The sequence below is a fragment of the Moschus berezovskii genome, chromosome 2 (genome assembly GCF_049115385.1).
Source record: "Moschus berezovskii isolate FMDL1 chromosome 2, NW_MosBer_1.0, whole genome shotgun sequence".
Taxonomy (NCBI): domain Eukaryota; kingdom Metazoa; phylum Chordata; class Mammalia; order Artiodactyla; family Moschidae; genus Moschus; species Moschus berezovskii.
Genome location: NC_142461.1, coordinates 46021503 through 46048314, shown reverse-complemented (window position 1 = coordinate 46048314; position 26812 = coordinate 46021503). Strand labels below are relative to the sequence as shown.

At 43.7% G+C, this 26812-nt stretch overlaps 1 protein-coding gene across 2 annotated transcripts in view; it reads left to right on the top strand.

Moving 5' to 3' along the window:
* The first annotated feature begins 1717 nt into the window (after positions 1–1717).
* The window catches only part of KIAA2012 (KIAA2012 ortholog), a 124275-nt gene continuing 99180 nt past the window's right edge, over positions 1718–26812 (top strand). For both annotated transcript variants that reach the window (XM_055397522.2, XM_055397521.2), the window contains exons 1-6: positions 1718–2077; positions 3429–3713; positions 19840–19999; positions 21721–21876; positions 24809–24951; positions 26484–26670. In XM_055397522.2, coding sequence (XP_055253497.2) covers positions 1994–2077; positions 3429–3713; positions 19840–19999; positions 21721–21876; positions 24809–24951; positions 26484–26670 — 1015 coding nt within the window. In that variant the 5' untranslated portion in view covers positions 1718–1993. The remainder of the gene's footprint in view (positions 2078–3428; positions 3714–19839; positions 20000–21720; positions 21877–24808; positions 24952–26483; positions 26671–26812) is intronic.

Sequence of the window (26812 nt, the reverse complement as noted above, 5' to 3'; positions counted from 1 at the left end):
AAAGCTCAGAGTCTTAACTAACTGGACCACCAGCGAATTCCTGACATACTGTTTTCCACACCCGTTGCATCACTTGATATTCCCACTAACAGTACACAAGGATCCCAATTTCTCCACATCTTCAGAACACTTGTTATTTTCTGGACTTCTTCTGTTTGTTTTTATTTTTTTTTTTAATAATCATTCTAAGATAGTGCTAGCGGTAAAGAACCTGCCTGACAATGCCAGTGCAGAAGATGTAACAGACCCAGGTTCGATCCCCTGGAAGAGGAAATGGCAACCCATTCCAGTATTCTTGCCTGGTGAGTCCCGTAGACAGAGGAGCCTGGTGGGCTCTAATAGTCCATGGAGTCACAAAGAGTCAAACACGACTGAAGCGACTTAGCACATAGCACACAAGGACTGTCAAAGTGGTATCCATGGTGGTTTTGACTAAATTCAGTTTTGAGCCTCTGCATTCACTGCCTTGATTCCCCCAAGGCAATCCAATCTCGTTATACACCATGACCTCTATTTCTTCCTTATGAGACTTGAGCCTGCCTCCCAGAAAAATGACAGCCACAGAGGGAGATGGAACAGTACGTGGGCCTGGGTCCAGCTGTACTTCTTCCTCCAGGTCAGCAAGGAGCACTCCCACAGGACTACCCTGAAGACTCCGATGACAGATGACAGGATAGGTTGCTTTTCCGGACCAAAGCAGAGTCCCAGATCACCTGCAAAAGGGTCTCTTTTTTCCCTGGCCACCTCCCCTCAGTCCTGTCTTCCTCATGGTGTCAGCATCAAGGAGAACAAGCAGCCCAGGCCACAGCAGTGTTTCTCAAAGGGGATGACTTTGGCACTCAGAGTGAGACATTTCTTCATTAGTCAGGACAGCAGACAGTCACTGTGACAACCAAAATGCCAACTACCCACATCTCCCAAGTACCCCCTCCCTCTAGAGATGAAAGTGAAAGTGTTAGTCACTCAGTCGTGTCCAACTCTTTGTGATCCCATGGACCGTAGCCCAGCAGGCTCCTCTCCTCTGTCCATGGGATTTTCAAGGCAAGAATATTGGAGTGGGTTGCCATTTCCTCCTACAGGGGATCTTCCTGACCCAGGGATCAAACCCAGGTCTCCTGCATTGTAGGCAGATTCTTTACCATCTGAGCCACCACGGAAGCCCCTCTAGAGACGGGAGTTGCCCAAGTGAGATCCAGGTATGCAGAGGAATCTCGAGAGTCCAAGTATCCTGCACTCATTCCTGCAAAGCAGCAACTACCAGAAAAAGGGGCCTCATGTCCAGCTGAGAAGACGCTGGAGCTCAGCCAAGGAAAGCGTCACGGATCTCTTTAGGTGACCTAGACGACCCCTCTGAGTCTGTTAATGCTTGGTTGACAGTGAAAGGCTCTCATATCTGAAGAAGGGGGAGACACTCTTTACCAGCAGGACAAGTCCTGTAACAGAAAAATTATCCCAACATGCCCCCCATCCCGAAATCTGAGCCTGCCCTCGACAGTTGACCCTCCCTCCCCACAGGGTGTGAACCGTACCCTCAACAGTCCCTGCCTTGCCTAGTCTGGCTTAAGGGACTTCACGTCCCTGTGCTGCCATAGCAACCAGGAAACAACCTCCGGTCACAGTGAGAAGGAGGGTGCCGGTGGCCCAGATCTGCCGATGCACACAGCCGGTACCCGAGCAACAGGACCAGGGCACAACAAGGGTGCAGGCGAAGAGGAGAGAGAGGGCTGCCCAAAGAGCAGACAATCCAGGGCTTGAGGAATCTGGGTGTGTGGTTTATTTTTTCTCCCGACAAAGACACACACTGTCGAAACTGTGTGGCTAGTTGTTATTAAGAAGCTGCTGTACGAGGGAAAAAAATGTATTTCATAAAAGGCCCAGTGTTTGTGGTCTTCTTGGGCTCACTGCTGAGCTCAGGAAACCCTGAGGTGTGACCAGTTTTCAGCCTTCTAAACCAAGATGAACTGCCCTTGAGAAGGGTGCTCAGAGGAAAACCATGTTCACCCTCTCCCTCCTGAGCCGGGGACACGGCAAGCTGGTCCAGAACAAACAGAAATTAGAAGTCTACTTTGAACCGGAGGTGAGTCTTACCGATGAATAAAAGCATTTTGGGGGATGGGAGGGGAATGTTCTGTTTTTTCACTTGGGGCTGAGCCCTGTGTGTTTTAGTTGGTTTTGTTTCTGAGGTGGTGGGGGTCGCCGAGAGATCATCCCTCCTCCTTGGTGAAACTCAAGAAAATAAGGTAGTTTGCTTGACCCACGGAAGTGGCCACCTGGGCCCTTGTCCTCCCCCTCCCTCACTGATTTATGGCCTCATTTGCTTTAGACCAGAGGAGATTCCACATGGTCTAGAACTGGGGTGGTTTGGTACAAGACCAGACTTTCCACCTGAGTTCTAGGCAAGCTGATGGCTGTTTGGGATTTTAGACATCGTGTTCTGTGGTTGAAATGCTGAGTGTGTTCACGCCAATTCAATGGCTTCCTTGAACCTTCTGGAATTCAACCCATAAGGACTCATATTTAATACAAGCAAAAAAAAAAATTTTTTTTTTCCATTTTAGAAGAGTTTTAAAGAGGTGGCAAAATTCCTTTGTTGTACTGGAATTTTATTTCATTGAATCCTGCCAGGAATAAGAAATCCACTGGGGGTGCTTTGAAAATTTTTGGATCACACAGAGATTTCCATTGTCATGGTAGTTTGTCATGATATTTGACCTTCGCTGTATTAAAAGACATATAAAGTTTCAAAGGACCTCTGTGGCCAATGGCATTCACTTACTTACAAGATATGTAACTACTTTATAGGCTCCTAAACAGCCAAATTAGGTAACATTACATAGCATCTGGAATGTATAGAAATTCTCCCTGCATATAGTTTAAGTGATGGGTTGGAATGGTTTTCTCCCATTTAAACTGCCAGCTACTCCAGGTCTAATTTCAAAGTTATCTGCTGCCCTTGGTAATTCTGACTACTTCCTTGCATACCAGGAAATTTTAACTGGCCTAGAAGCCACATTCTACCCTATTCAAGCCTCCAGGCATAAAAAGACTCTCTTGAAAGTTATATGGGGTAAAAGAGAAAACCATGTCCTGGGTTCTACTAACTCTGAGAGTTGGAGAACAAAATCAGTTGCTAAGAGGAGTGTGGGGGTTAGGAAAAGAATGGATACATGCATATATATGGCTGATTCCCTTCACTATTCACCTGAAACTATCATAGTATTGTTAACTGGCTATACCCCAATTCAAAATGTTTTCGGTGTTAAAAAATAAATAAATGAAAATTAAAAAAAAAAAGACTTCGTGATACCATGTGAGCAATTCAGAGAAAACCAGTCACAGACAACATGTTAAACACTTGCCCAGGCAGTATTTGCTGTGAAAGGGCCTTTCACTGTGGACCAATTTAAGGTGCTTTGTTTCTACTGCAGGATTACTTGAACTGGAAGTCCCCGGAAGATTACATCCTGGTCAACAAACCACAGGATGAGGGCAACGCTGACCAGCACACATGGAGACTTTTTCTTCCTAAAACATTTAGCACTAGAAAAGGCGCCCTGATCCTCTACTCGGAAGGTTTGGCCATTTCAGCATGGACCCCCGAAGAGAGGAGTAAAGGCCCCTACTGCCCCAAAGGCCACAGGAAGAGGCCAGATCTTGAACTGCGCACACTTCAGGACCTCAAAGATGCCATCCTGGCATATGGAAGGAGACAGGTAAGCGGATCAGTGTCTAGGGCTCAGGGAAGCCTCTGTTCTGTGTGTCTAGAAGTCCAGCTACAGACTTGGGTATAACTTCTTCACAGATCCTAGGAAGCTCTGAAACCCTCAGATTTCCATTTCTTCATCTCCAGAATGGGATTGTACTCATGGCACGTCACTGTCATGAGACTTAAATGAAATAATCTACATGAAAGGGCTCTGGAACACATGTGAGTTGAAGTGACAGTTGCTCAGTCATGTCTGACTCTTCGTAATCCCATGGATGGTAGCCTATCAGGCTCCTCTGTCCATGGAACTGACCAGGCAAGAATACTGGAGTGGGTTGCCATTTCCTCCTCCAGGGGATTTTCCCTACCCAGGGATGGAACCCCGGTATCCTGCATTGCAGGCAGATTCTTTACTGTTTGACCCACCTAGACTATATCATTATCATTTTGTGTTTTCCTTTCCATTATATAACACAAGGTCCTTTTCAGAATTCAGACAGGTCCTGCCAGCAGACATTTCATCAGCATCTTTGAAATCCTGTCTCATAGCCAGAAGCATCATCTTCACACCTCTGATATTCTTGGCTTTGTGGAAAGGAGAATATTTTAAATATTTACTTTGAGCCCTTCAGCATCTGCAGGATAAGTTAGTGACTTTTTCCACCCTGAATTTAATATTAAGGGGAAACCCTTGTGCTCGTTTTTCTGACCCATGTTTTCTAATCTCTATGAGATGTATGTATGTCCCCTGCTTTATATATGAGCATTGCATCAGCCCTTTGGTTGAAGCCATGAGAGAGACTGGGATGATGTGTCACTTCATGAAATTCTAGGTCATAGATGGTGGGAGACTCCCTAGTTTAAAAGTCTCTGCTGGCTTTTCTTTCTCCATAGGATAAAGTCGTTAACTTCTATGCCAGGCCCTTCAGGCACTGGCTTTCTCTTTCATTTCTAGCCATATCTGCCACTTGTTCTAACCACCACCATGACTATGGACCCCTCAAGGCCACTTCCATGTGAAGAGCTCACCATTCCACTAATACCATGTGCCCTTTTTTAACTTTACACTTTTGCACATGCCTCTACATCTGGAAAACTCCTCTTCATCCTTCAAAACGCAACTCCACTGTCATCACCCACTGAAGCTTCTCCCACTTCCCTAGACAGAGCTATCCCATTGCTCCCTCCTCTATGAGCATTCCCATACCATCGTAGATCGCAAGTCATCTCTGGTCCGTCAGTTGCCATCTCCTTGAGGGCAGAAACCACATCTAAATCTTAGTTTCCAGAAAAAAAATAGTGAGTACCCATAAATGGCTGTGAAATGAATGAATCAATCATGCCTGATACCCTTAATGTGTTTTAAATCATCCCCCAGTATCATTATTAGAGCAATTTATCACATCCCTCCGATGAAGAGCTTCCAAAAGGAAAATTTCTCTGCCCCCTTTCCTTCTTTCAAAATATTTCAAAGAAGCTTAATGACCTGGACCAAAAGCCCCATTGCCCTTGATATTAAAAATCATAAATTCTTAGATGAAAGGAAACCAATTGTTGTTGAATACTTATTATTATATTACAACTATTATTGCATTAAATCTTCACAATGACCTGTGAGATGTGGTTTCTCTTGCCCCCATTTGTAGATGAGGAAACTGAGGCTTGGAGGAGTTAAGTGACTTGGCCAAATTCTCAGAGCTAGTAAACAACAGAGCCCGGATTCACACCAAGACTGCCTACCTCTTCATGCTTTGCGCTTCACCCTGTTGTCTGTGGACTGGGAGGGCCTCCAGGAATCTGTGCCAGGCCTTCGCCTGTTTGCCTTCACATCCTCTCCTCACCCTTACCTTACTCCACTCTGTATCACAGTGGGATTGACCACAGGCTTCATGTAATTCCACAGACATCTGTGTCAACTGGCTTCTAACTGAATTTGCCACTGGGTTCCCTGGTGGCTCAGAGGTTAAAGCATCTGCCTCCAATGCGGGAGACCCGGGTTCGATCCCTGGGTCGGGAAGATCCCCTGGAGAAGGAAACGGTAACCCACTCCAGTATTCTTGCCTGGAGAATCCCATGGACAGAGAAGCCTGGTAGGCTACAGTCCACGGGGTCGCAAAGAGTCGGACACGACTGAGCGACGGAACGGAACGGAACGGAACATTGGAAGGAGGCTGGAGAGGGAGAAGAGAAACACCTGGGTATTTCTCTCCTCCCAGTCCACCCCTGGTGGTGAGAAGTACCTCCATCACCTCTGTGGTCCAGCTCCAGGAAGGCCCATTGTGGCTCCAGGTTCCTCCAGGTGACCTTGCCAGCTAATCCCTCTGCCCTTTAGCCTAGGGGTCAGACTGGCTTCCTGATGTTAGTAGTCTCAGTGTCCCCTCAACATCTTTTTGGCTTCTGAGCTTTCTAGTCACTGGTGTAATCAATTTCCTGAATTAAATTCCTTCTATGTTTAAATATTTAGAGTTGTTTCTGTTTTACTGGGTGGACACTGATGTGTAGGTTGACTTACTGCCCAGACCAAGAATACCTTCTACAGTTTTCAGATGCCTGTCCATATGGCTGAAATATTCTAGGCAACAGGAATCTTACTTCTTTATAAGTAGGATGAGTCTTTTGGAGGATGGCTTCATTTTTAGTTAGACCTGGGCTCAATGGAAAAAAGAAGTTCCCATCTTCCTGAGGTATCCATCTACCATATTGACCATGTTCAGTTCAGTTCACTCAGTCATGTCCAACTCTTTGTGACCCCATGGACCGCAACATGCCAGGCCTCCCTGTCCATCACCAACTCCCAGAGTTTACCCAAACTCATGTCCATTGAGTCGGTGATGCCATCCAACCATTTCATCCTCTGGCGTCCCCGTCTCCTCCTGCCCTCAATCTTTCCCAACACCAGGGTCTTTTCAAATGAGTCAGCTCTTTGCATCAGGTGGCCAAAGTATTGGAGTTTCAGCTTCAACATCAGTCCTTCCAATGAACACTCAGGACTGATCTTTAGGATGGACTGGTTGGATCTCCTTGCAGTTCAAGGGACTCTCAAGAGTCTTCTCCAATACCACAGTTCAAAAGCATCAATTCTTCAGTGCTCAGCTTTCTTTATAGTCCAACTCTCACATCCATACATGACCACTGGAAAAACCATAGCCTTGACTAGACAGACCTTTGTTGGCAAAGTAATGTCTCTGCTCTTTAATATGCTGTCTAGGTTGGTCACAGCTTTTCTTCCAAGGAGTAAGCATCTTTTAATTTCATGACTTCAGTCACCAGCTGCAGTGATTTTGGAACCCAAAAAAATAAAGTCTGACACTATTTCCACTGTTTCCCCATCTATTTCCCATGAAGTGATGGGACCAGATGCCATGATCTTAGTTTTCTGAATGTTGAGTTTTAAGCTTTCACTTTCATCAAGAGGCTTTTTAGTTCTTCTTCACTTTCTGCCATAAAGGTGGTATCATCTGCATATCTGAGGTTATTGATATTTCTCTGGGCAATCTTGATTCCAGCTTGTGCTTCCTCCAGCCCAGAGCTTCTCATGATGTACTCTGCCTATAAGTTAAATAAGCAGGGTGACAATATACAGCCTTGACGTACTCCTTTCCCTATTTGGAACCCTATTTGTTTCATGTCCAGTTCTAACTGTTGCTTCCTGACCTGCATACAGGTTTCTCAAGAGGCAGGTCAGGTGGTCTGGAATTCCCATCTCTTTCAGAATTTTCCACAGTTTCTTGTGATCCACACAGTCAAAGGCTTTGGCATAGTCAATGAAGCAGAACTAGATGTTTTTCTGGAACTCTCTTGATCTTTCAATGATCCAGTGGATGTTGGCAATTTGATCTCTGGTTTCTCTGCCTTTTCTAAATCCAACTTGAACATCTGGAAGTTCACAGTTCACGTATTGCTGAAGACTGGCTTGGAGAATTTTGAGCATACTTTGCTAGCATGTGAAATGAGTGCAACTGTGCAGTAGTTTGAGCATTCTTTGGCATTGCCTTTCTTTGGGATAGGAATGAAATTGACCTTTTCCAGTCCTGTGGCCACTGCTGAGTTTTCCAAATTTGCTGGCATATTGAGTACAGCACTTCCACAGCATCATCTTTTAGGATTTGAAATAGCTCAGCTGGAATTCCATCACTTCCACTAGCTTTGTTCATTGTGATGCTTCCTAAGGCCCATTTGACTTTGCATTCCAGAATGTCTGACTCTAGATGAGTGTTCACACCATCATGATTATCTGGGTCGTGAAGATCTGTTTTGTACAGTTCTTCTGTGTATTCTTTCCACCTCTTCTTAATATCTTCTGCTTTTGTTAGGTCCATGCCATTTCTGTCCTATATTGAGCCCATCTTCACATGAAATGTTCCCTTGATATCTCTAATTTTCTTGAAGAGATCTCTAGTCTTTCCCATTCTATTGTTTTTCTCTATTTCTTTGCATTGATCGCTGAAGAAGGCTTTCTTATCTCTCCTTGCTATTCTTTGGAACTCAGCATTCAAATGGGTATATCTTTCCTTTTTTCCTTTGCTTTTCACTTCTCTTCTTTTCACAGCTGTTTGTAAGGCCTCCTCAGATAGCCGTTTTGCTTTTTTGCATTTCTTTTTCTTGGAGATGGTCTTGATCCCTGTCTTCGGTACAATGTCACGAACCTCTATCCACAGTTCATCAGGCACTCCATCAGATCTAGTCCCTTAAATCTCTTTCTCACTTCCACTGTATAATCATAAGGGATTTGATTTAGGTCATACCTGAATGCTCATGTGAAGAGTTGACTCATTGGAAAAGACCCTGATGCTGGGAGGGATTGGGGGCAGGAGGAGAAGGGGACGACAGAGGATGAGATGGCTGGATGGCATCACTCGATGCACATGAGTTTGGGTGAACTCTGGGAGTTGGTGGATGAATTAGAGGCCTCATGGTTTTAACTTTGAGAATGTTTGAACAGTATTTCCTTCTGTTTCTAGATACACACAGATATGTTGCTTTGGTTTAAAAAAAAAACAAACAGAAGGAAATACTGTTCAAACATTCTCAAAGTTATAACCATGAGGCCTCTAATTCATCCAGCTTTCCATTATGTATTTAAAAATCAAATAACTATGAAATCTCAATAACCATAATTTGGGGTAGTATCTAGATAACAATCAACATAATGCTTTTGAAGCCTAGCAGAAACCTCAGTTCAGTTCAATTCAGTTCAGTCACTCAGTCGTGTCCAACTCTCCGCGACCCCATGAACCACAGCACGCCAGGCCTCCCTGTCCATCACCAACTTCCGGAGTTCACTCAAACTCATGTCCACAGAGTCAGTGATGCCATCCAGCCATCTCATTCTCTGTCTTCCCCTTCTCCTCCCGCCCCCAACCTCTCAAATCATCAGAAAATGTAACTAATTTTCTTTGCTTTAGCATTTATTCTTCTTATATTTTTAGAATTCTATAAGTCCAGTAATATTTTTAAATGTCTAACATGGTACTTGACTAAATAATGTATTAAAAATAATTTGCTTAAAAATTCATTTCACAGAGCATCTCATTTCTTTATCCCATTGAAGGATGAACAGGATTCAGTTTATTATAACTAGTTTCAACCAAGGTTGTATTGGATCTGTCATCTTCCTTATAAATATGGTCACACCCACTGGAGGAGGGCACAGCAACCCACTCCAGTATTCTTGCCTGGAGAATCCAATGGACAGAGGAGTCTGGCAGGCTATAGTCCATAGGGTCGCAAAGAGTTGGACACAACTGAAACAACTTAGCACACAGGCACACTTAAAACCATCGTCAGCCTTGCTCCGCTGATTCCATACTGCCTAATCTCTGTACTCACAGCGCTTAACTATCCAATGGGTGTTTACAGTCATTATGCAGCCCACAAAGGTAACTTCAGGCTTCGATTTTATCAAGTAATATTGTGATAATGTTTTTTGAATAAAGTTTATTTTCCCATCCTAATCATAATGTCAGCTCGTTATAGAAAATAGAAAGATATAGAAAAGTAGGAAGAATAATACACTATCCTTTCAGCCGGTGATCAGGAAGACAAAGTCTGTTTGCAAGTACTGAATAATTACCTGCTACTGGTTTGATGGTGTCCCTAAGAAGTGCTCTGATGGCCGTTAACAAGGTGTCAGAGTGTTACTCACTTAAGTCATGTCCAACTCTTTGCAACCCATGGACTGTAGCTTGCCGTGGAATTCTCCAGGCAAGAATCCTGGAGTGGGTTGCTGTTCCCTTCTCCAGGGGGTCTTCTGGACCCAGGGATCAAACCTGGGTCTCCTTCATTGCAGGCAGATTCTTTACCATCTGAGCCACTGGGGAAGCTAACAAGGTGTCAAGAGAGGCACCAAAGCAGCGAGGGGAGTGTGACCTGACTTCACTTCTTCTGCTAAGTGTGCTCCATTTAGGCAGCTCCTGAGCAGCTATACTTAGAGCTTTTAGCAAACTAGAAGTAGGAAACATCAGGAGAGACGCAGGGGTCATCCGTGATGATGAGGTCAAAGGTTTTATCAATAATAGCTAACATTTATTGAATTCTTGGCATAGGTCAGTCATTTAATCTCTATAACTACACTCAATCAGCACAAGTTTATGAGCAGTGTGCCACCATTACCTCCATAGTGTAGCAGGAAAAATGGGAGCTTGAGGTTAACTAACTCTCCCAAAGTTATATATCTAAGTGGTGGAGCTAGAATAAAAGCTTGGACAACTGAACCCAAATCCCCACTCTTAAAACCTAGAGGGCCTGATTTTGAAGATTCCACATGCTCCAAGCAAAAGAAACATCTCTCCTGCTTTAATAGCAATTTTTTAAGGGCTCTGGTTCTTCCAAAACATCCTTCAAAACCCTTTGCTATACCTCTAGGAACACAAATCAGATTTTCATTAAAACCAACTTGGGTTGTAAGTAACATATTCAAGTAAGCCATACATACAACCCAGTAGGCTTGGCTGTATGTATTTCATCCATTGGTTCCCTGGTATAACCATTTGATGGAGATTTATGTATAATAACAGCTAATACTTAAGTAACAGGCAGACACTTAAGTAATAGTATTATACCCATCAGCATTCTAAGCACTTTGTACTAATTATCTCATTTAATCCTCACAACAACTTTATGTGTACTTTTTATTATTGTAAAATATACATAAACGTAACATTTACCATTTTAATCAGTTTAAGTGTACGAGTGGCAGTAAGTACATTCACCTCGCTATACAACCATTACCACCATCCATTTCCAAAACTCTTTTTATCTTGAAAAACTAAAACTCTGTACACATTAAACAGTAATTCCCTATTTTCCATCGTTCTAATCTTTGTGTCTATGAATTGGACCACTGTATGTACCTCATAAGAGTAAAATCATATGGTAGTTATCCTTTTAGTATTTTGTGATTGGTTTACTTCATTTAACATAATGTCTTCAACGTTCGTTCATACTGTAGCAGGTATCAGGTATCAGAATTTTCTTTCTTTTGAAAGCTGAATTGCACTTCACTATGTGTATATACCACAATTTGTTTATTCATTCATCAGTTGATGGACTCTTAGCTTGCTTTCACATTTTGGCTATTATGAATAATGCTGCTATAAAAATGGGTGTACAAATATCTGTCTATTCCCCTGCTTTTTATTCTTTTGAGTATATACCCGGAAGTAGAATTGCTGGATCATACATAATTCTATTTTTTTGTTTTTTGAAGAACCACCATACTGGTTTCCATAGCAGCCACTACATCATTTGACATTCCTATCAGCCTTGCCCAAGGGTTTTAATTTCTCCAAACCTTTAATAACCCTCCTTATTTTCTGTTTATTTTTTAATAATAGCTCTTAATGAGTGTGAAGTGATATCTCATTGTGGTTTTGATTTGCATTTCTTAATAACAAGTAATATTGAACATCTTTTCATATGCTTATTGGCCATTTATATATCTTCTTTGGAAAAATGTCTGTTCTTTTGCCCACTTTAAAATTGGATTGATTTTTGTTTTTGAGTTGTAACTGTTCTTAATACATTTTACATATTAATCCCTTATCAAATATATGACCTGAAAGTAATTTCTCCCATTCTGTGGGTTGGCTTTTTCACTCCTGATAGTGTTCTTTGATGCAGAAGAGTTTTACATTTTATTTTCTTTTTTTGGCCACATGGTATGTGGGATCTTAGTTCCCTGTCCAGGGATCGAACTCGTGCCCCCTGCAAGAGAACCATGGAGACTTAATCACTGAACCACCAGGGACGTTTCAGATTTTACATTTTCATGAAGTCCAACTTATCTACTTTTTGTTCTGTTGCCTGTTCTTTTGGTGTCGTATCCAAGAAATCAACACCAAATCCAATGTCACGAAGCTTTTCCCCTAAGTTTTATCCTAGGAGTTTTATAGTTTTAGCTCTTCTATTAACTCTACCTTGAGTTAATTTTTACTTATGGTGCACGGTAAGGATTCAACTTCATTTTTTTTGCATGCAGGGTATGTACTTTCATCATCCTTATTTGACAGAAACACTGAGGCACAGATGGGTCAAGTAATTTCCCCAAAGCCAGACAGCTAGTAAATGATGGAGCCAAGATCCAAACCGAAGCATACTGAGTTTTTCCAGGAACTGAAGCTTCATATTTTCTGATTTCAGTTCTAGTTGTTTTATCTTTGCTTTTGTGACATCAGTTCAGTTCAGTTCAGTCACTCAGTTGTGTCCAACTCTTTGTGACCCCATGAATCGCAGCACGCCAGGCCTCCCTGTCCATCACCAACTCCCGAAGTTTATCCAAACTCATGTCCATCGAGTCGGTGATGCCATCCTGCCATCTCATCCTCTGTCGTCCCCTTCTCCTCCTGCCCCCAATCCCTCCCAGCATCAGAGTCTTTTCCAGTGAGTCAACTCCTCGCATGAGGTGGCCAAAGTATTGGAGTTTCAGCCTCAGCATCAGTCCTTCCAATGAATATTCAGGACTGATTTCCTTTAGGATGGACTGGTTGGATCTCCTTGCAGTACAAGGGACTCTCAAGAGTCTTTTCCAGCACCACAGTTCAAAAGCATCAATTCTTCAGCGCTCGGCTTTCTTCACAATCCAGCTCTCACATCCATCCACTGAAAAAACCATAGCCTTGACTAGACGAACCTTGGTTGGCAAAGTAATGTCTCTGCTTTTTAATATACTGTCTAGATTGGTCATAACTTTCCTTCCAAGGAGTAAGCGTCTTTTAATTTCATGGCTGCAGTCACCAGCTGCAGTGACTTTGGAGCCCAAAAAAATAAAGTCTGACACTGTTTCCACTGTTTCCCCATCTATTTGCCATGAAGTGATGGGACCAGATGCCATGATCTTAGTTTTCTGAATGTTGAGCTTCAAGCCAATTTTTTCACTTTCCTCTTTCACTTTCATCAAGAAGCTTTTTAGTTCCTCTTCACTTTCTGCCATAAGGGTGGTGTCATCTGCATATCTGAGGTTATTGATATTTCTCCCGGCAATCTTGATTCCAGCTTGTGCTTCTTCCAGCCCAGTGTTCCTCATGATGTACTCTGCATAGAAGTTAAATAAGTAGGGTGACAATATCCAGCTTCGACGTACTCCTTTTCCTATTTGGAACCAGTCTGTTGTTCCATGTCCAATTCTAACTGTTGCTTCCTGACCTGCATACAGATTTCTCAAGAGGCAGGTCTGGTGGTCTGGTATTCCCATCTCTTTCAGAACTTTCCACAGTTTCTTGTGATCCACACAGTCAAAAGCTTTGGCATAGTCAATAATTTTGTGGCATATGACTAGTCAAATTTTTGATACTAAGTGGTTTGGTCAGGAATCAAACCCTGTTACAACATTGCAGCTATGGGAAAATTCAAACAACTTTATGATTCTCTTCTTAATGGCATGATATTCAGTAACACGTGACCACCAAAGATATTTGGGAGAGATAGTATCATTTGCATAGACTCTCAGAAATTAAACCTGCAGAGAAAGAGCTGGCTGAAAGTGGCACTGTTTACACAAGACTGATGAAAGTCAGGCTGGAGTTGAGAAGTCTTTTCAGGCACAGTTTCAAGTAGACACACACCTCTCCCCTCCCCACCTCACCCTCACCTTGACTCTGGCTGCACTCACCTGGCAGCCCCAAGTCTGGCTACTACATAGGTATAACAACAATGATAGTCACTCTCTGTCCTAAGGCTTGGTCTTTGCCAGAGCACACGGACTCTGTGTCTCAGAGCAGGAGACAACTGGCTTTGCTCCTCTGGAGAGAAGGACTTCTAACTGGAGTGGGCAGCTTGAGGAGACAAGTTGTCAGCAGAAAAGTACAGGAATATTTGGGGGATTTCCATTCCTCTGAGTTAACATCTTGAATAGTTATTAAATAATGCCTCGAACATTGCCTGAAACATGGCAAATTCTCAACAAATAGTTGTTAGATGAACATAGCAGGGGTGGGGTTGCAATGTGATCAGGGAGGCAGATTTGTGCCCCCGTGACACTTGATACAAGGCAGCCTAGGAGAGGATCCAGACTACAATTTATTAATATGCAGTCAAGGTATGAAGACAGTAGAGACTGTGATTGCTTCTTGCTAGGAAAATCTAGAGTGACATCTTGGAGGAGGTAGAATTTGAGCTGAGTCTTGTGGTAAAAATAATTGGAGAGAGACTCTCTGGGCATAGGTCAGTGAAGGCCCAGAGAGGAGAGTGGCAGAGGAAAGTCAGAGTAACTAGACAGGTGTGGCTCTTACCTGGAGAAATGTATAGGGTCAAGTTACAGATGGCTTTGTCTGCCAGTCTTGGGATATCTGAACTTCCCTCTTCATCTCTCTGTGGACTCCTGCACACAAAGGCTGGCCACTCTCTGTGGTACGATGGCAGCTGGCGATCCGGGTGTTTCTTGTCTTCCTGGGGACACTGGTACCCTGCCACCGCATATCTGCAAGGCAAGAGCATTGCACATATGGGCTCCTTCCATCTTCTGAAAACCCTTGCCTGCCAGGAGTGGAATAACATGGCCATGACAGCCAGTGCGGGGCTGGGGCCAGATGCAAGGGCAACCCCCTCACCCTTCTGCACATGGGGACCAGAGGACACTGAGGAGACGGTGGGCCAGAGTAAGTTTCTCATTAGAGGATGCACTCCTACTGGAATGTGGATAAGAGAGCCCTCTGGGCTTCCCTGGTGGCTCAGTGGTAAAGAATCCACCTGCCGATGCAGGAGATGTGGGTTCCATCCCTGGTCTGGGAAGATCCCACATGCCACAGAGCATCTGAGCCCCTGTGCCACAACCACTGAGCCTGTGCTCTAGAGCCCTGCTCCACGACAAGAGAAGCCATCACAATAAGAAGCCTGAGCACTGCAACAAAGACTAGCCCCCACTTTCCACAACTAGAGAAAAGCCCGCACAGCAAGGAAGACCCAGTACAGTCAAAAACGAATTAATTAATCAATTTTAAAAGAGCAAGAGAGCCCTCTGTACACATTAATCACTCATTTCAGAAGAAACTGAAAGCTGGGGTTGATTAGCAAAGCCAAGGCAAGCCTGAGATGTCTGGAGCCATTAGCAGCCACCCTCCTGCTGTCGTGTATTTTCCCATTCCAGGAACTCCCTTCCTGGATCCCTTCTGCCTCCTTTCATGTTTTAGAGTCATCTTTGGTAGTTAGAGGTCCAGGATCATGTTGGAGAAGGAAGACAGAACTATGCAGAAATTATGTAAGGGCGGTGGGTGCAATAAAATATCAATACATCAATTTTTAACATGTTTTCCATTTATAAATATAATCTATTTTATGGAAATTTTGATTCTGTAAAAAAGAAAGAAGAAAAAACTGTCTGTAATCTTTAGTTATTACAATTCTAATGTATTTTCTTCCAGTGGTTCCACCATGATTATACATTTATAAAATAAACTTTTATGAGATTGCCAAGATAATATACATTCACTCCGCTTTTTGCCACTTTTTCCACATGTTGGAAATGAACAGGTTTAACCCTGAGTGAGCTTTTCAGTAACCTAAGCAGGTCTTAGGCCTCTGGCAGTGCTTCAATTTATGCAATGAGATGTGAACTTTATCAACCAATTTCACAGACATAATTTGAGAAACTGCCAACCGGAACCAGAAAACTAGAAAAAAAAACTTAAAGAAGCTGTGGTAGGCAGAATAATTGCCCCCCAAAGATGTCTACATCCTAATCCCTGGAATTTATGAATAAAGTAGGTGAGATGGCAAAGAGAAGTTAAGGTCACTAACCAGATGAGCTTGAAACAGTGAGGTTATCCTGGATTATCTGGACAGATTCAGTATATTCACAGTTCAGTTCAGTTCAGTCACTCAGTCGTGTCCGACTCTTAGCGACCCCATGAACCACAGCACGCCAGGCCTCCCTGTCCATCACTAACTCCCGGAGTTCACTCAAACTCATGTCCACCGAATCGGTGATGCCATCCAGCCACCTCATTCTCTGTTGTCCCCGCCTCCTCCTACCCCCAATCGCTCCCAGCATCAGAGTCTTTTCCAGTGAGTCAACTCGTCGCATGAGGTGGCCAAAGTATTGGAGTTTCAGCTTTAGCATCAGTCCTTCCAATGAACACCCAGGATTGATCACCTCTAGAATGGACTGGTTGGATCTCCTTGCAGGCCAAAGGACCCTCAAGAGTCTTCTCCAGCACCACAGTTCAAAAGCATCAATTCTTCGGCGATCAGCTTTCTTCACAGTCCAACTCTCACATCCATACATGACCACGGGAAAAACCATAGCCTTGACTAGACGGACCTTGGTTGGCAAAGTAATGTCTCTGCTTTTTAATACATTATTAAGGTTGATCATAACTTTCCTTCCAAGGAGTAAGCGTCTTTTCATTTCATGGCTGCAATCAGCATCTGCAGTGATTTTGGAGCCCCAAAAAATAAAGTCTGACACGGTTTCCACTGTTTCCCCATCTATTTCCCAAGAAGTGATGGGACCAGATGCCATGATCTTCGTTTTCTGAATGTTGAGCTTCAAGCCAACCTTTTCACTCTCTTCTTTCACTTTCATTAAGAGGACTTTGAGTTCCTCTTCACTTTCTGCCATAAGGGTGGTGTCATCTGCATATCTGAGGTTATTGATATTTCTCCCGGCAATCTTGATTCCAGCTTGTGCTTCTTCCAGCCCAGCGTTCCTCATGATGTACTCTGCATATAAGTTAAATAAGCAGGGTGACAATATATAACCTTGACGTACTCCTTTTCCTATTTGGAACCAGTCTGTTGTTCCATGTCCAGTTCTAACTGTTGCTTCCTGACCTGCATACAGGTTTCTCAAGAGGCAGGTCAGGTGGTCTGGTATTCCCATCTCTTTCAGAATTTTCCACAGTATATTGTGATCCACACAGTCAAAGGTCTTGGCATAGTCAATGAAGCAGAAATAGATGTTTTTCTGGAACTCTCTTGCTTTCTCCATAATCCAGCGGATGTTGGCAATTTGATCTCTGGTGCCTCTGCCTTTTCTAAAACCTGCTTGAACATCTGGAATTTCTCGATTCACATTTTCACAGTATATTCACAGGGATCCTTAAACATGGAAGAAAGAATCAAAAGAGAGAACCAGAGAGACGGCAGCATGAGAAGGACTCAGCCCATTGTTGCTGGCTTGGAAGATGCAGGAAAAGGTCACAGGCCAATGAATGTAGGCGGCCTCTAGAAACTGGGAAAAGCAAAGGAATAGATTCCTCTCTAGAGCCTCCGGAAAGCCCTGTAACACTTGATTTTATCCAGTGCAACCCATTTCAAACTTCTGATCTCCAAAACTGTAAAATAACAAATTTGTATTGCTTAAAGCCACTACAAGGGGAATTGCTTGGTGTCCAGTGGTTAGGACTCAGTGCTTTCACTCCACTACCCAAGATTCAACCCCTGGTCAGGGAACTAAGATCCTGCAAGCCAAGTGGCAAGGCCAAAAAATAATAATAATTTAAAAATAAAGTCACTGAATGTGTGGTAATCTGTTACAGTAGCAATAGGAAACAAACACAGAGGCCAAGATCAGCCTTCAAACTTGAAGCAAAAGTGTACCAAGATGGGCCAAATTCCAGGATGAGGAATTTCCCAATTCTCTGCCCCATTGAGCAAGCAGCCCAGTAAAGCTCCAGAACCAAGCAGGAGTTCCAGAAATGCACACTGCTGAGAAACAAGGAGCTCTTGTCCACTTCAGACAGTGTATCATGCAATCTGCTCAGGGCCACAGCATCTCAGAGGAGCCTTGGTCTTATCACATTTAGAGCAGAATCATTGAAAGCAAAGATTTATGGGAGGAAATGAAGTTCCAGTTCGTCCAGAAAAGGCCTTATTATGATGGCTCCATATTACAGGGCTTAACACGGTGCCTGGCACATAGAAGGTGCTCAACAAATTCTTGCTACACGACGAATGAAAAAAATGGAGTGAGTGAAAGAACTTAAGTCACTTTGAGTTCACGGCCCTCCCTACAACTCACTCCCTCATGTTCTTTGGAAAAAGCCTCAAGTGGGGCTGAATTTCTCAGGCTCTGTTTGCACTTGAAGTAAACTTTTTTTTGCCATATAAACTGTCTAGACATCAAGGACCACTTGACGTTCTGTGCTTGGATTCCAATCATTCATTTAATTAACAAATTCCAAGAAAATAGAGTCAACTGAATAATAAGCCATGCTTTCTTTTACCTTCTACTGAATTTATTTATTAGTTATAGATCTGCTTCTTTTTGTTGCTTTTTCTCCAGTGCCTGGCATTAGAATTGTTTGATAAGTGAATGAGTGAATGAAGGCCTTGGATACCTGTTTATCTCTTCCCAGCAGAGGAATTCCTTCATTTAATGGACTTTGGCAGTCCAGCCCTCTCTTAAGCTAAAGAGAAGTCCCTGGCGGTCTTGAATCCTCAGCGATGGCTGTGGGCGTCCACTCTGTGGCATTTCCATCTCCTGAATTAATCAGAATGTGAACAAATCACAGCTTTGTGTAGCAGGGCAAGCACCCAAACCCTAAAACCTTCCTCTCACCCATCAATCAGTTTTTAAATTGCCATATTTTTCTTGTTTCCTTTCTCTTTTTTTGTTAAACTATAAACCTTCACCGGTAAATTTGCCAGGATATGGCAGAGAAACTCAGGCCAGTGTCTTACTAACTGTACCTAAGAATGGTGATTACCTGGTGTGTATGCAGACATTGACTAGAAAGTGGCATGAGGGAATTTTCTGGGCTGATAAAAGTGTTCTATATTTTATTTTGTGTGGTGGCTACAAAGGTGTATGATTGAATTGTCAGGTTGTACTAAATTGAATATTTAAGCTCTGTGCATATTATTAAATATAAATTTTGCCTCAGTTTTTAAAAGAGAAGGATGCTGAGATCACAATCAGTTCATCAGTCAAGAGTGCTGTGATTGATTGGTGATGTCTGACAGGCTCCACAGGGATGAAAAGAGACCTCAACACAAGTACCACATGTTTGCTATTCTTGTGCTTCAGGGAGTTTCTGCCTCATCTTAGTGGTTATGATATTAACTCATCTACCTTAAAGGATTATAACGAGGTAAAAGTTACTTGTATTTATATAAAGCCCTACCTAGCCAAACGTAAGATGTTATTATTCACATTTATCTGCCATGATGACTTACAGTGGCTTTAGCAGGAAGGTGTCCAGAAACTTCTCCCTGGCTGAAATGAAATGCTGCAGAGCCAGATATTTTCAAAATGCAGTGCTCCCCTTGAACACGGACAGAGCTTGTCTGTCCCATTACTCCTATGGCAAACATAGAATGCTAACACTGACTTGTCAAGCTGTCTTTCCCACAACCGTACAGAGCTACTTTTAAGGTACTGATTTCCACAGGCTAAACTAAATACTCTGTTTTCCTTCGAGGCTCTTTATCCTTTTCTGATGCTCTGTCTTAAGATGGGGTCTGGTAGTTCTCATTTCTCCTTCTCCTTCCAACTGCATATCCTCAGGGGGCTTTCAGAGCTTTGCTCCGTGGGCTCTTAGTTTATGTCTGTTGGCCGTGGCATCCGTTTCTGGTGTCTTCCAGCATCTATCAGGAGTCTCCGGATTACTGATGAGGATGGTTGTGCTAGCCAGACTGTATCACTGGGGGGCTCCGGGCTCAGCAGCCCTGCTGTTTCCTGACTGGTGTCCCCACAGAGAGAGCAGGACAGAGCCTGGCAGCCGTATCTTCACTTCCGAAGCCAACCAGAGAGCCAGGGCCGGCGGCAGATCCAACCTGGGTACTCAGCCAAGAGATACCTCCGCGGCCTCTTGCGGACGTGGCCCCTTGGCACCATATACAAGCTCCAATGTGCAGGTCAGTGGGGACGTGGGAGGAGGTGTGCCCTGAGCTGCCCCGCCCCGCATTCTGGTGCAAGCATGTGTTTTCCATGAGTGTCTGAAACATCAGAATTTCAGGCCCAATTCTGTGTTAAAGGTGCTCGATCTTGTTAGCCTGCAAGCAACCATCACATCTTTCGCCTCTCCTACATTTGCAGAGGGACAGCAGCCTGAAGTCTTGCCTTCCCTCTAACGGCCCTCAGCAGCCTCAGGCCCTTCATCCGGAGCAAAACACACATCCCAGGCCTGCTCACTCAGAGACTCCACATCCTCCAGTTCAATCTTGATCTTTTACAAGAGAAGGAAAGAGAGCCCCAAAGGGTAAAGTAATATGTCCAAGGTCATTCAGCCAAAAGCAGTGCTGAGACCGGAACCAGGTCCTGTCCACACCTCCGACACCACAATCTTCCCAACACCACTGCTTCCCCTTCGAAGGGGACCTAAGATCCCCTAAGACGTAGAAATGTTAGACTTTCTCCTCGAAGATGGTGGCTCTCCAGCACTACCCACCAGAGAGACACCCTGCTGCTGAACAGACACCCCAATCACACTCTGTGAAGGCTTGAAAATAAAAGCAGGCAGTGGCTGGAAACTAGAATTGCCAGTTTAGCACTTACACATGTGCACGTACACACACACAGAGGCACTAACCAAAAAAAAGAAAAAAAGTGAAACTTACAATATTTGTACATATTCCTACTTAAAAAAAAATGATTTTCATTGTTTATCTTAAATTCAACTTAAACTGGACATCCCATATTGTATTTGGCAAACCTATTGGGGAAGACAAGGGTGAGCAGTAGGATCTGCCAAAGCCTGCCTGGCTAGTTGCCATCTCTTCAGCACCAACAAACAGACGGGACCAGGGGAAGACTGACTCTCTCTTGCTTTATAGGTTTACTTTGGGAGAGAAGAGAAAACAACTCTCTCCCCAGTTAAATGATGACTTGAAGGAAAATGAGAGTTGTGGGCTTGCCCGGTAATTGGTTTACCCTTCATGGCTGGCCCACAGTTCCAGGCAGTTTCATTTATCTAACGCTTGTGAGAAAGAGCCTCTTAACCAGAGATATGATTATTGTTAGGTGCTGCAGAGGGCAGGGCAGGCCACTGCCCCATAGCCCAGGCCCAAAATCTTCAAGGAGGAAAGTCCTTTTTAATATCAAAAGATGTCTCAGACCTTTCTATGAAAGTCATGTGGCTACAAGGTGTGGTTTAAGGAAAGGTCCATGTGTCCGTGCATTCTTGGGCCTCTTGCCATAGTTCCTACCTAGCAGAGAGGCGGGACCATTGGTAAGCCCTCAATAAATACTTGTAGAATGGATTGAGAATCACAGAGTTTACAGAAGTAAGCCAGGTACATCCAGGAGAAACCTTGAGACTTCATCTAAGGCAGGAGGAGCCTTTTACCCAACCCCAAGAAAACAGCCATGTTCCTTCCACCAGGGGAACCCAATTCCTGGGAATGGTGGAGTGGAAGAAACATATATATGGTACAGAACCAGAGGCACCCAAGACATTGGATAGAGAACCCTTTATGGGTTCTATCTGATTTTTTAATCTCTTCCATCTTCTAATTTCTTTCTTAATGGGCAATGTCCAAAACTAAGACTAATGAAAGTGGGGAAACTTGTAGTTACCATCAAGGCCTCTAGGCTGACAACCATTGTTTCTACCAATAACTCCTGACCTACTCTTCAGGATACATCAAGGATTCTGTGCTGCTTCAGGACAGTCAACTTAATGTACCAAAGAATCTCAGGCCACAACAGGACCTTTCAGGTGTACCCCCCAAATACCATCTCCTGCCTGTCTTCCCTCCATTTTGGATTCAACAAGGAAAATCTTTTGGACAAGGTACATGTTGATTTTATCAAACCAGATCTCAAATATTGGGATTTTTAACAGCATAAAATGAAGTTTTTAAAAATAAGGTCTAGAGAGTCTTGGTTTCCTTGTCTTCACCTATAAAATGAGGGAGTTAGTCTAGACCAGCACCATCCAATAGTACTTTCTGCAATGATGGAATGTTTTGCATATATATATATATACAGTGCCCAGTTCCAATATAGTAGCCACTTGCCACATGTGGCTATTGAGCACTTGAAAAGTAGGTAGTGTGACTATGAAAATGAGATTTAAATTTTTATTTATTTTTAATTAATTTAAATTAATACCCAGGTTCAATCCCTGGTTCGGGAAGATCTCCTGGAGTAGGAAATGGCAACCCACTCCAGTATTCTTGCTTGGAAAATCCCATGGACAGAGGAGCCTGGTAGGCTACAGTCAATGGGGTTGCAAAGAGTCAGATATGACTGAGCGACTTCACTTAATTAATTTACATCTAAATGACTACATGTGGCTAGTGGCTACTGTATTGGACAGTGCATGTCTAGAGTTTCGATTTTAGATTATTTCTTATGCCTTTTTCACTCTCAGAAGAAATATCGATAACCTCAGATATGCATATTGCACCACCCTTATGGCACAAAGCAAAGAGGAATTAAAGAGCCTCTTGATGAAAGTGAAAGAGGAGAGTGAAAAAGCTGGCTTAAAATTCAACATTCTAAAAGCTAAGATCATGGCATCAATCCCATACTTCATGGCAGATAGATGGGGAAACAATGGAAACAGTGACAGACTTTATTCTCTTGGGTTCCAAAATCACTGCAGATGGTGACTGCAGCCATGAAATTAAAAGACTCTTGCTCCTTGGAAGAAAAGCTATGTATTCTTGCCTTCTGAACCTGTGAACAGTATGGGCCTCAGTTTTTTCATTTATAAACGAAGATGACCATACCCACCTTGGGACTCAAATGGGATATGCAGTATCTGACACACAGAGTGCTCAATATTTGTTAGTTATAGACATCCCTACCTTGTGTTTTTTAAACATATTTGTAACACCCAATTGCCTATGATCATAAGGACCAAAAATCAACGTGTAAAGAAGGAAAAATAGCTCAGACTATATCTTGAACCCTGACTGATGGTTTTATAGGTTTTAATTTTATCTCCCGTTGGCCTCCTTCTCCTTACCAGACACTGTACTGGAGAAAGTAGCAAAAGCCCTGGCCACAAATCTCAGATCCCCCAACGGTGTGATGTTGGCTAAGTTACTTATGCTTCATGCATCCTTAGTTTGCTTATCTGTAAAATGGGAGCAATGCTATCTGCATTCCACCCTCTCTGGGTTGTAAAAAAATCATAGAAGATATAGGTCCAAAACTGTCTAAGAGCTCTAAATTATTACCCCCATTCACACTATTTGAGTAATCTGAACCTATATTTGAGATAGAGCACATGGTGTGGTCTCCTTTCAGAACTGAAACTTCGTGCTCGCTTCGGCAGCACATATACTAAAATTGGAACAGAACTGAAACTTCCCATACCTTGCTTGCTAACCTGTTTCTGTTAAGCATAGACAAATGAGCCTGAGCTGACATTTGCTGAGAAAAATCTTGGTTTCCCTCACAAAGATTGAGTCATATATTCAATATCACCTGGGATACAGCCAAAAGGAAGAATCCCTCTCTGTATCCTCCTACGCAAAACACCCTGCCCCAGGTTAGGCAGTCTGCCATGTAAGACCATTCAGCAGGTCAACAGCCATCTGGCCAGAGTTTCACTTCCTATACCCTTAGAAATGCTGGTAGAAGCTACCAAGTGCATCTGACCAGGAAGGATGGCCCTGAAGCCTGGCTTGACCTCAAAGGATCATTCTAAACACATAAAAAGGTCTTTAGTGCTGCATCCTATATGCAGCTGTGGTCTTCTTGGGGACAGGCAGATAGAGGGGCTCCCTGGGTCACTAAACTGAGCAGAGCCCCCGAACCTAAGCGTGACGGTGCATCTGCTCCACCAACACCCTCAGCACCAGCTCTGAGCCAAGGTCACCTTCAGAAGCCAGCGGGCAGAGGAGGGGGAGCTGCAAGGGGAGCTCCATAGGTGGGCACTTGACTATTGACCCAGTGACACCAAGGATGCAGATGACGTAGGGAATGAAGAAGGTTGGGGAATACAGGGGGATGGTAAGGCTGGCCACGAGCCTCCAAAAGTCCAGTGCTCCTACATACACAGAGCCCCTGAGGGCTTCCAGAGCCCCTGGTTGAAAGACAACCCTACATCATGCCTCAGAGCCACAAGCAGAGATTTGAGGTGTTGCTACAGCAGCTCCAAACAAGGAAGGTTTGCCAGACTATTTCAGCAATAAATCTACCTTGAGTAAGTGATGAAAATAGCTGCAGGACCCTTTAAACCATCGACGAAAGATTTGTTCACTATGCTGGAGTCATCCGTTGACTCAGATCCTTCCTGGGGGTTGCACAGACAGGGTAAGTGCAGCTTGCTAAGCAGCCGTCCCACCGCAGAGGATCGTCTGAGTTTCTCCACAAGGTAACGACCAGTAGACAGTCCCAGAAATCAAGTGCTTCAGACTGAGCATCTCAGTGACAACAGAGCAGATGGTGGTCATCCCACCATCATCACACCTCAGTTATCCCCTAGCCCCTCACAGTTGACAAAAGGCTATCATATACCGATGAGGAAACTGAGTCCAAGAAATGACTCAACCTTGAGCTCCTGACTCCCAGAACAGTCTGTTCCACTGAGCTGGCTGCCACTTCCATAGAGACACTAGTAGAAATATAGAAATCAGGAGGGCGGAGGAACAAGGGCCTTGATCAACACTGTTTCTCAGAAAAGCAAGAAGGGAGGTAGTTTGGAAGCAGCTAACAGCGTCATACTCATATTTGGGCTTGCGAAGATGACCCACTGTTCACCTTTGCAGGTCAGCGGGACCTGGATGAAGGGGAAGCTGGAGCTGGTGGACAAGTGGACCAGGGCTCTATAGCCAAGGACCATGGCAGCCAGGGGACTCGCTTGCCACCACTCAGGAAGCAGCCCTGGCAGGAAGATGAAACCCAGACAGAGGTACCATTTCTAATGGGGGTCCCCTTTCCCTGATGGCTCAGAGGGTAAAGAGTCTGCCTGCAATGCGGGAGACCCAGGTTCAACCCCTGGGTCGGGAAGATTCCTGGGAGGAAGAAATGGCAACCCACTGCAGTACTCTTGCCTGGAGAATCCCCATGGACAGAGGAACCTGGCAGGTTACAGTCCACGGGGTCACAAGGAGCCAGACATGACTGAGCGACTTCACTTTCACTCTCTGTCATTGTTCTTCTTGACTTTGGAGATGATACTTTCTCCTGTCACCATTTCTTGGGGTCCTCCAGAGAAGAGAAAAGTGTTAACACTTTGAGCCTATTGATCCCTGTTTTTCAGGGTGCAACTGGTAGAACTCTAGCACTGCCAGATGCTCCATGGGGAAAAAAAAAATTGGGGAAATGCTGTGCACCGCATTCTCCTCCCAGAGAGGCACAGTGAACGTTTAACCAAGGACCATTTGAGAAGTTCTGTAGTAGAAGAGCTGGTTTAACTTTAACTTGTGGTTTTCCAATCTCACTTAACCACAGATCCTCTCTACACTCTTCACTCCATCTAGGTATCTCTAGTCATCTCTAGAAAAGAAGAGCTTTTGGTCTTAGAGTTGGAAAAGCCTTGTTTTGAGTCCTGTATCTTGCTGGCTGTGATTAGCACGTCCAAGAAACTTAACTTTGAGCCTGAATTACCTCTTATGTAAAATAGAGCTGTTATCACACACACCTCTCAAGGTTGCTATGAGGATTAAATCAGTAAAAATGTAAAAATGCTTTTTAGGGACTCCCGTAGTACTTCAGTGGCTAAGAAACTGTGTTCCCAATGCAGGGGACCCAGGTTCAACCACTGGTCAGGGAACCAAATCTCACATACTGCAATTAAGAGTTCACATGGCACAGCTAAAACTCGGTGCAACCGAGTGAAAAAAATAAACTTTTGAAACTCTAAGGCCTGTGTGTGTGTGTCTGTACAACAGAGAAGCATAGATAACGCGTGCTCCTATCTTGAATAAACACACATGACTTACAAGAAGGTCATGTGCCAATGAGACAGGAAAGGGGGAGAAGAGAAGTACCACATAGTAGGAGGGAAGAGACATTTTATGATGGATAAAAACAGTGTTACTAGCATGAATATACTTGATGCCACAGAACTATACACTTAAAAATGGTTAAAATGATACATTTATGTTATGTATATTTTACTGTGTTAAAAGAAAGAAGTCTGCCAAAAAGAAAAGACAATGATACTAGAGCTTCATTTTGATTTTTAATTTTTTTCAAGAAAGCACTATACGTCAGGCATGGCTAAATGTCATTCTTTCTATCACCAACAATAAAACATTTTATGAATGTAATAAACAGCATTAGAGATCTGGCCACAATAACCATGTTTTTCTTCCCAGGCTGCTAAGAAGATTTCATCCTTGGAATCACAAGTCTAGCCACAAGATCTGACTGTTAGAGGAACCGGCTCTGTTCCTTTGCAAAACTTGTGTTCAGGAATGCATATCTGTCGTTCCCTAGGACACGTCAAAAGACAATCACCGTTGTATCCATGCTTCAAAAGAAAGCCACCATGAAAAAGCACAGCAAACCTCCAGGAGGACGCTCAGGCGTGCCCTCTTCGATCAGTCTTGGCTCCTGCATGACAAATCCCACACGACATTCTACTACGGAGGCACCTTCCCCAACAGGAAAGCAGACCTCAGCGGTAAGAAGCCGAATGCCTTGCTTATTGATCTGGGTAAACCTGATCCTGCAGAGAATGCTGAGCATGCTGAGTGTCACTTCCTCATGCCACTCACCTTAGAAAATAACCACTGAAGTCCAGCCAGAGGTGGGAACGAGACTAG